The 11,204-nt window shown below is 37.6% G+C and overlaps 1 protein-coding gene across 1 annotated transcript; it reads right to left on the bottom strand.

The window, feature by feature from the left end:
- Positions 1–4,277: 4,277 nt before the first annotated feature.
- LOC140770730 (hypersensitive-induced response protein 4) lies at positions 4,278–10,343 on the bottom strand. The gene is made up of 5 exons (XM_073111989.1): positions 10,062–10,343; positions 8,362–8,482; positions 8,193–8,284; positions 7,433–7,529; positions 4,278–4,842 (listed from the first exon to the last, which is right to left on the bottom strand). The coding sequence occupies exons 1-5, from the start codon at positions 10,254–10,256 to the stop codon at positions 4,472–4,474; spliced, it is 876 nt and encodes a 291-aa protein (XP_072968090.1). The 5' UTR covers positions 10,257–10,343; the 3' UTR covers positions 4,278–4,471.
- Positions 10,344–11,204: the final 861 nt, after the last annotated feature.

Genomic DNA, 11,204 nt, shown 5'->3' with positions numbered 1-11,204 from the left:
AAAATATATGGTAAAAATTACAATTTCATTAAAAAGCAAGGTGTTACATGCAAAAAATTTTAGCATCATAAGCTCTCACAAAGCCCCAATCAATAAAGAGGGATAGACATCTAGTAGTAATGTCACTCGTACATGCTTAGCAACTGAAACACCCAAACCTCCAAATACACGTGTAAACCGCGTGGGTAAATCCTCCCACGCGGTGCAATACATGACCTGTCGGTACAAGGATTTCACAAGGCACACAACAGCACAATTTCACCATAAATAACTCAACTAAAGGAGTCCGGATACAAGTTCCACAGGCCACAACAAGCCTTCCAAATATACATCCAAAATACTATACTAAAGTCCAAAAAAAATACAACGTCATCATCACACCCTCGCAGGGGCTTAATACAACTAACATACGTACTAAAAAGAAAGAAAACGGCTACTCCTCGCTATCCGCACCTGCGTCCCCTAGCTCTGAAATAATACCACCACGAGGAGTGAGCTTACAGCCAGCGAGTAGGATCCATACAATCTAAAATAATGACATCACATGTGTATATCCAATATATGCCTATATTTGCTAATGATAACGACATGCTTATTGAAATGACTTACCACAATTTATTAAGTCAATGCAATTGATAAAGATTACCAATCACTATCCTGGAACATGCTAGTTCCTAAACATATCATGATAAGTTCACACAGATATAAAGCTTGAGATAATCTCTTATTCGTACACATCTCAATCATATGTTTTACATGTTATGCATAGCAATAAAATAGCAGTTTAGTCATCTCATGTCTACCAAAGCAATAATCATACTTATCATCGCTCACCGAGCTATTCACCACACAGGGTAAATACTTTTACGAAACAATCATCCATCATCTCATACATCGAGGGGGGATATATACACATCTAGCGGTAATGTCACCTACACGTGTATGGCGACACTACATGTGACCGGTTGTGCCATCAGACTCAGGACCCCGGTCGTAAGCCCATATCTCACTCTCTCTAAGTCATCACCGCCCTCGGCGGGAAAATCGGGAGCCCTCGGCTCATCAACAGATGCCCTAACCCTGCGTCGTCGGGTACCGCTAGAGTTATATCCCCGCCTCACAATAATGTTCTTCTATCATCATAATCTAGTCCTAACTATGCAGTATAACTACCTGAATGCCACATAGGCTTCCCGACCTCAGGTGTAGACCGCTAATAGTATAGTCATATAAGATACACTCTACCCTTAACCCTGGGCTGAGTGAGTAGGGGTACTGCCTAGTCAGAATTCGACTACTAATAATAGGTGGAAGTGGTGCAGTGTTTATGAGTGCATAAAGCATGTTATAGTCATCATGATCATTACATTCTACGTTCACAGCAATCATACATCTATGCAATGGTATACCATACAGGACACATGTAAAGCATTATCATACTAATGTTGATGTCACATTAACATTCTCATAATACCATGATGAACAGGTTATAAATAACTACATATGCAAAAGATATAACAGGGAGTACCAACTGCATGCATTAATACCGACATTTCCTATAGTGTCATGACAGGTATAATGACTGTAATTATGTTATTCTAGATTTGTATAACTCTACTCGCCTGGGGGGTCTCCACGGTATAGTAAAACTCGTCAGCTAGTCGGCTCCTCCGGAAGCCCAAAATCCTCCTCACGCGGTGTAAATCCTATTAATTCACGTAAGTAAGCCATTAGCGGACTAATAGAATTAATTATCTTATTAGCACATTTATGTTTGGTACGAGTCAAGGGTATCCTAGGAATCTTATGTTATCCCAAAATTAAGGATCAGGCTAATCAAATCAGGTGAAAATGATAAACAGGGTTATAGGGTCCAAATGGCCCCAATGGGCTAGGCTAGAGGCAATGGGTAGGCCCAAACCCAACCCTATAGCAAGGGGCCAAGGTGGGCTGCAATTGGACTGCAGCCCACAAGTTTGGCCGAAGTGGGCTGGGTCCAACCACAGCCCACCAGAGGCTTGGTTGGTGGGCTGCGGTCTACAGCCCACCCAACCCAAGCCTAGTGGGCTGGGGTCTGGACCACAACCCACCAAGGGGCTTAGTGGGCTGCGTCTGACCGTAGCCCACCCAGGGTTCAGTGGGCTGCGGTATGACCGTAGCCCACAAAAGAAAAGGGGGAGGGGGTTAAACAACCCCCCCCCCCACCCACCCTCCCTCGGTATTCCTCATCCGAGGGAGGAGACGAAGGGAGGGCAGAGAGGCTTAAGGGCTGCGACGCTGGGGGCGCGACACGAGGCCGACGATGCCGGCGGCAGCACGGGGACGGCGGCGGCACAGCACGGGGCCGGCACAGCACGAGGCTGAGAAGGGAAGAAAAAGGGGAGAAAGGAAGGAGGGGAGGAGGGCTTACCGGAGGGGGATGGTCGGCGAGCTTGGTGGCTGTCGGCAACCACAAGGGAGAGAGAGGAGAAAGGAGGGCTGCAGGGTGGCTGCGGTGAGGGGGAAGAGATGAGGGAGATGGGGAAGATGGCGTGCACGGCAAAGGAAGGGAAGAAGAAGAGGAAAAGGGAGGGGCAGGGTGGCAGGCTGACAGGCTGACGCACGTGCTCGGCACGTGCGTCAGTCAGAGATTTTTTTTTTCTATTTTGGGGTGTTACAGCAACACTACATATGACCTAATATTTGTGGCTTCGGACTAAAGAACTCGGCTCGGAAAAACATCTTAACATTACATCATCGGGTATTGCTAGAGCTATAAACCCTACCTCACAATCATCATTTTAAAATAAGCAAGTGTCTAACCTCCATACTTCATAGTAAACACGCCTACTCAAACCCAACATACAGTTTACCTAATTGTCCTCCCATGATTAACAATCTCAGACGTGGACAATATATATATATATATAACCACTCTGCCCCTAACCCTGATCGAGTGAGTACAAGGATATTGTCGAAATTAGATCTAACAATTTGGTGATACATGTATGTGATGTAATATTCAATACACGTGACATGATCATCATAGTTAACGCGCATACAATGTGCAAAGCATTTATTTAGTTCTCATAAAACAATAATACATATATGCTAATAAATAACGCATGAACATACTACCAAATCAAAATACTAGTACCATCACATCATATTTTTATTATCCTTAGATAACAAAGGAGTCATTTACCTGAAATCACTCATAGTTATTTACTTCCCTCTGCGTCATGAATACCCTACCGGTATAATAATAGATCTAGTAGAGATATTAACTATGACATTCTATTTGCAGGTGGTGATCTTGTCAACTGTGTGAACGCCCCTATTTGCCGAAGCTTGAGCTCCACGGAAGGTATTGAAGCGTGCCAAAATTTTGAGGGTTTAAAATTTGATTGTTGAGCCTGACTCCCAACATCTCACCTGCTGATGGGGCGTGGCCAGCAGGAGCGAGCCAAGGCGGTGCAGCAGCAGTCTTCCGGGACGAAAATGGTGACCTTATTCAGGCAGTGTGGGAACCGTGCCCGGGGAATTCGGCACTGGAAACAGAACTGTGGGCGATCCGACTAGGCTTGAGGGCGGCCTGCCGAGAATGGAGAGTGGTCATAGAGTCGGACTGTCTGGAGGCCATAAAATGCCTGCAGAGCGTGGGAAATAGTCCTTGGCGCACTAGAAACATGGTGCATGAATGCCTTAGGCTAGGAGAGGAATGTTTGGAAGTTAAGTTCGTACACATAGGAAGAGATTGTAACGCTGTAGCTGACTGGGCAGCGGCTAGGGCCAGTGTATCCTCCGGTTCTGTTTGTATCAACCGAATAGGACACGCCCCCCGAGAGTTCTGTAACCTCATTGAGTCCGACGCAACTAATGGGTCGGTAGCGTAGCAATACCAAGCTGGAAACAGCTCCTTGACTTCAAAATAAAAAGATATACATCGACTTAAAGTTACTTTGCTTAGCAACTTCACTCTTAAAACATATTTTTAGAGAAACTAACTTTACTGCCTACTGATTAGCGAATCACACTAGATTAACCTCTTCTCTTTCTCTGGAATGACTCATGTATCATTGAGTTTACATCCATTTTATGCCAAGATGCTGTTAGTATAGTCGTGGGTTATTACTTTAGACTCCATGCCTTCTGATTAATAAATTTTAATTTACTAGAAAAAAACAATGACAGCCTCATTTTCTAGCCAACTTCTCGTTTTGACCAGAACGATGATTTATCAAATATAATTTTTTTTAAAAAAATATTGATGATGACATTACTAAAGAGAATGTATCTTGAGAATGGAAGGAAACTTTACTATATTATTATTATATATACAGTATCAAGTGTTCCCGTACTAAGTCTTCCAAGCAAGTATAGCACACAAACAAGCATCAACTTCTCACCAGTACAAACATTATCTCGAAAATCACAAGCTCAGGAGAATGAGCCAGTGCAACATTACTGATGTAAGAAGAGCTACGAACGTTTACTGATCTATCAGATTGCTGCTAGACGCTTCCATCATGCCGTTACGGATTTGGTCAGTAATATCCCTTACATGACCAGGGCCGTGAGGGATGAACACAGTGGTATTCTTGGATGAATTGCCAAGTTCTTTGATTGTGTCGAAGTACTGTGTGACCATTATCAAATCCATGACCTCCCTCGATGTGGTGCCAGACACACTGTGCGAGAAGTTCAAGATGTTCTCTTTTAAGCCATCAGTGATTGCCTGGCGCTGCTTGGCCACACCAACCCCACCAAGATATTTTGCCTCTGCCTCTGCTTCAGCTTTCTTCACCAGAAGAACCTTCTCTGCTTCTCCTTTGTATACACTGGCAAGCTGAAGCCTCTGGGCTGCGGACAATAAGCAAAGATAGGAAACAGAGAACATACAGAAGTTATATCTCATGGAGTTACATAGAATGACAGTTTCCATTAGACTCTCAACTATTGTATTTATTCTATCAGATGGTTAACTTTTATGCACTTAGTTTACATCTGTGTTTTTTGTTATTTTCATATCTTGTCATAGAAAAATCAATATGTACTTGATGCATTAACTTGAATGGTACTTGAGCTTGATTGTAGTTTTATAAGTTACAATAAAATACGAGAAAAGATCCTTCAATTTGCACAACTCTTTTTTTTAATTAATCTACCTGCCTTTTTTTCCCCACTTGTATATATTATGTTAACTCTGTGCTATATTTGAATGTAAGCTTCTATGCAAACACCTGATACATATGCGCCGCCCAGCAGCACACATCAAGCACCTACCTCAGAGAACATTTTATTATAGTGCTCTGCGGTCACTGAAGTGCAGGTCTTTACTCTGTTTTTGATATGATTGTATGTAAATATGTAACCCGTTTAGTAACCTTATAATATAGTTAGGACACAAACACTCAGAGAGACTGCAGAGTCCAACGCTTTTGTATTTAACAAGTCCTAAATCAGAAAACCATTAAGAACATACACGGATTGTGGAAAGAAAAGCATATTAGAAATGAATCAATTTGAAAAGCAAGCTACTGTGACATATATACATTTTCTTGAGGACCTACTTTAACTTAAAGTTCTTAGCACACATCAACAAAAATTTCCAATCATAAATACATGCCAATGCATTATACATAGCATCATATAAGGAAACTGAATTTTTACCATTAACCATGTATGCCATTTAGCCCCGTTCACTTGAGGAATAACTTTTTTTTTTAATCCTGAAATATAATTCCTTATTCCAAATATAATAGCTAAATATCATAATAATTTCATTCTAGAATATACACACTATTTATCAAAATTACATTTTATACCACATACTAACTCAATTACTAATTTATTGTTGATATCTATTCCATCAACCTATTTTATATCAAATCAAATGACATTAATGATAATTTTATAAAAAATAAATATATTTTTCTCATATTTTTTTTATTTTATATCACATCAAAAATAATTATTACACTCTTATTCCAGAATACAAGTAAATATAAGAATAATTATTCCTGAAATAAATATATCATTTTGATAAAAACAAAGAGGAATACATATTCTAGAAATAATATTATTTCTAAAGTAAACAAGGTCTTAAGATACACAATAGACACTCAGGCTTGTTTGTTTGCTTTGAGTATAGGAACTCTCACTGAACTGGTTCAGGGACCTCTAAACTAGTTCAATAACTAAATATCTTTTAATTTTTTTATATCAAATCAAATTTACTCTTAAAAAAATCAAGGATAAAAAATAAGACTAACTAATCGAGTTCAGGACTTAAGTCTCAAACCAAACGAGGCCTTATTTCCTCTTTTATTGCATCTATCACTCACACACTTTTCTATCAATGTTCAAATTGAATAAATTGAAGTCCCTTCCATTTTTGGTTGACTACTAACAAGGCATGCCACGATAAACAGACTAAACACTGTGTCTCTCATATTTCATATCTTCATTTTTAACTTGTATTAGTATATTTGTATTATGACATGCTCATATCTTTTATCCAACTCCATGCTACATAGTTCACCAAGGAAATCGTCTCCTACATAAGATAGTCCTGGACGAATAAATGGCTATGATGGCTTACTCGGGAAAAGTTTGTTGGTTGCTTCTACCTCCTTAGCTCAATGTTCTCAAACAAATACAATTGAGAACTACCATCTCTTACAGTAGTGACCAAAAGCGACAAAAAAAAAAGAGAAAAAAAAGAGGAAAAAAAAAAGAAAACCAAGGATATCAAGGAACTAAAAAGCACATATTGTTTTTCAAAATTAAATTTTAATACAATTCTGACTTTTCCTTTTACCAACAAAATTCTGACTTTTTGCCCTCAAATCGGAAGTCCTTGGGAAGTATAAATCATTAAACCCTTCTCTTAATGTCCATCCATGAGCCTAACATAACCATAAGGTCATCCCCATGACTGGTCGCAATTAGCATGCCACCTTCCTAAAGCAAGCCAAATACTTGTCTATCAAGCGCGTTGCTCAATACCAATTGCAACAATGAGATAATTATCTAGCATAAAATTATCTTGCAAACTATTTCATAGCCATGATTAGACCAATGATCTATATTTAATAAAAGAATAATAACCAATTTTTAAATTCCATCAAAAGCACGTAGTTACAAAATTTAAATGTATTATAACTTCATAAAGCATATTTATTAGAAAGTATCATATCTCTATACGGAGATATAATGTTATGCCATTAATGAAGTTGATTTTACAAAATTATCATATGCCTATATGTACATTTGGGTTGTAGAATACGGGAGGGAGTTTGATAGAAATTGTTGAGGGAGAGAAATTAAGAGACATTGTGAGGAAGAAGAGGCATAAAATGTTAAACTAAAATGCAAGATAATGCCATGATCGCATCAGAAAATCTATACCACATAAAAATGCCATTAACTTCTCAATGAAGGTACTTACCTGCATTTATCTCATTCATTGCTCTACGCACAGAGGCATCTGGAATTATATCGACCATGAGTATCTGCTCGATGTTATAGCCATATTCTCCCATAACCTAATTCATTGTTTTCCCATTAGATGAAGACCAATGAAGTACTAAAATAATACACACACAGCTAATAAATAATTCATAGCTAATATAACAGAGAACAGCAGAAGAAAGAAGTGAACAAAGAGTAACCTATAATGGGTCACAGAAAGATAATGAGCATATTACCATACAAAATCTTTTTCTAAAGACAGTAAAATGATTGATTTATAACAAGCTCATTTGGAGCAGATAACAGATTAGCAATCAAAATGCAAAGGAAGAAAGATATAAATCATAAACAGTAAGATACTTCCACAAGAAATTAGCAAACAAATCATAAAGACCAGGTCTTTACACAAGTGGAGACTAGTCAACCAAGGTGAGCAATCCAATAGCCAATACGGACCATCAAACTAAAGTATCTGACAGAAAGAAGAATGCAACTATTAACATCTCTAAAATGTATATCATGCTCCATCATGAAAGATGTATAATGAATAAACACATTCATAAAGAAAACTCATAATCTGCTGAACTGAAAATCCAGCATCTCTACGATCTAAAGGACAGTATTAATAGGGCTACAATAAAATGTCGACATGTTTCATATATTCATTTGTACATATAGAATAGCACATCAGTGACACCTTCAAAGCTTCTGGAAAGGCTAAGTGCAAACACGAATACCTTTTCAAGTTCCTCAAGAACAGCCTTTGCTACTTCACCTTTCTGCTCGAAGAGATCATCCAGAGTCATTCGTGGAACATGAGCTCGAACCACTAATTTCAGCAAACATGGCAATTGTAAAAAGAACAACATAGTGTCATTAAAAACAGTTTACAATCATGGGAATTACCATCGAATACATATGCCTGAATTTGCTCTTGTGGGTTTTGCAATTCATAGAATGCATCATCAGCATTTTCCTTGACAATCCGATATTGAATTGAGCAAACCAGCTGCACAAAGACATTATCCTGTAGCACAAAAGCATCAAAGACTGAACCTGTTTGACATGTTAGAAAATTATGTGCGAAAAAAAGAATTTTAAGTACCTGAAATAATCAAATATTCAAGCATTAGACATGTGCCCTAGAGCCAGAAAAGATTTATAAATTCTTACATGTAAAACTTTTTATCATAGATATTATGATTTGCTACAATGGACTCCTTAGTTTTATCGGGTTTTAATTTTTTGTGTAACACCACTGCCAGATGGGCAATATCACCATAATGATGCTAACCTTTTAGTAAGCTCCTACAGTTTCTTAGCTTAGGATTCCCTCCAATTGTTGTATTATTCATAGACTTGGCCACGGTTGGTTAGCCTACAGCACTCAAAGTGCAAAGCCATAGTAAGTACTCCAAGAAGCATATCTATCTACTTGTTCCAAACTAAGTTAATCCTCTTCCCATGTGGCACCTTGATCCAGAGGCCAGACCATCTCAAACTAGTCAGCTGCAAAATAGGGACCCACCTTGATATTTAAATTTTCTTTGAGGCCCCACAATTGCGAGGTTTATAATGGCTCAAGCTTGTGCAAGCTCCAAGCTGCCGTAACACCATGATTTCAGTAGAATTACAAAAGCCATATATCAAGTAAAGAATGTTACAAGCAAAAGTTACTTGGGATCATATCTCTTTAGGGTAAAGTTATAAAAACCACCTGACTGACGAAAAAACAGAAAAGAAAGCCCACCATGGCCACACGGAATCCAACACAAAAGAATATCTTTTTCAAACTTCAACAATAAATATACATGATTTCAAAATTTTTGTCAGTCCTATAAAAAGAGATGAGAAAACCAAAACCAACCAAAATGAAATCCAAGAGATATGTAGCAAGCACTCTGAGAATTAGTAAATGTTACTGTAGTATTTTTCTGGCTTTATATAAATAGAGGTACATAGTATATATAACTCCCCATGATATATTAGTTATCTAATATGATCTTCTTCCTATTCTTATTGCTCTAGATTTTATTTTCTTCTTAACTGGATGATAACTTCTGCCCATGGCTCCTATCTTGCATAACATACTCTTATTTGATTGTCAACAAGACCACAAACTATTGTGATCTTCATCTATGCAAGGGGCTTACCACAAGCAAGCTCCCTTTCTTTCAATGATCATTCAATGGCATGGCCTATCATCACATACATGCAAAGCAGTTGACATGGATTTGACATATTGTTGGTAGTTGGGTTATTTGTTTTAATTTGGTTTGCATTCTTTGTAAATAAAGTATAAGAATGGAACGTATCATTAGATGTTGCAACCTATGAATCGAATGTCAAACTTACTCCTAATAAAAGCCCTCTTCTAAGAGACTATCAAATCGCTCTTGGATTTTTTTATGATAAGAAAATAAGTTACGAAATCCAGTCATTTGGTCTAATTGAGAACAAACAAATAATTCCAAATCGCAAAATAAGATGATAATTCATCACCAAAACAATAAGAGACGAATCATACAAACCTCATACAAGCTACGGATCACGATAAAGAGAAAAGAAATACGAAATGGAGAGGAATGGGTAAAAAAAAGAGGGACCTTGGTCTTGGTCTCGACGCGGACATCAAGTGAGGAGACGCGGGTGGAGAGGACGCCGGCGAGGTATTCGCCGGCAAAGGGGTTAAAGAAGTGGAGGCCAGGGGAGGCGAGCCGAAAGAAGCGGCCCCACTGCTCCACCACACCAACGCTCGCCTGGTCGATGCACCCGCAGAATATGAAGTAGGCGCTCACCATCCCTTTTTTCCCCTGTTCTTCTCAAACGCACGCACTTCTCGATCTATTTCTCTTCTCTGCTGCCGTATAACAGGGGGGGGGGAGAATGACGCGTCCTTCCGTGGAGTTTCTTTTATATATATATATATATATATATATAAAGCTTATTAATGCTTTATTTTAAAACTTGAGATTTTGACCATTTCAAGTCTCCATACTAAATAATATTATAGATAAGTGAGTTACAAATTTATTTATAAAACTATATGACTTCTAATCTACCAAACAGAAGTGTAAATAATATAAATAATGGTTCTCAAAATTGCCATTATCGGTGAGTTGCAATGGTAGTTTCACATCTGCTATTATAAAAATTAGGCAGCTCATCTCCAACCGTCCCTCTAGTTGAAAGGCTTCAAATATGGAGCCAAAAATAGAGTAAGAGTCCGGTGCACTTCAATAGTATTATTATTTTTTTAATAAAAATATATGGTTAGAAAACTCTCATGGAGATCTTTAAAATAAAACTAATATTCAATAGTTTTAAAAATAATTTTAAATTATTAAATTTATTAATTAAATGCATTGAAGATCTAAAAGCTAATGATGATGAATGGTTTCAACGATTCCTTGCTCGACATAGGAAAATCCAAGATAAAGATACTCATTTTGAGTTTTAAAATGTACTGATTAAACACTTATGACAGAGGCACGAAAATTAAAGAATATAAATTTTAATGTAATTTTTACTTGATATATTTCATGTTTGATGTATTTCATATCTAATGTATTTTAATATTTAATATTTATATTAGAAATAATTTTGAGTAATTATATTTTAGGACACATAATTTATTAGACTCATTTTTATAAATAATAAAAAATTTAAAATTTAAATTAACTTAAAAATAATTTAATATTAGACTTATTTTAAAGGCCTCGATGAAACCTTTCCAATGGTATTATTTT

The sequence above is a fragment of the Typha angustifolia genome, chromosome 11 (genome assembly GCF_048772165.1).
Source record: "Typha angustifolia cultivar Huaian chromosome 11, ASM4877216v1, whole genome shotgun sequence".
NCBI lineage: Eukaryota > Viridiplantae > Streptophyta > Magnoliopsida > Poales > Typhaceae > Typha > Typha angustifolia.
Note: the sequence above shows the minus strand (reverse complement) of the source record. Positions and strands in the feature narration are given on the sequence as shown.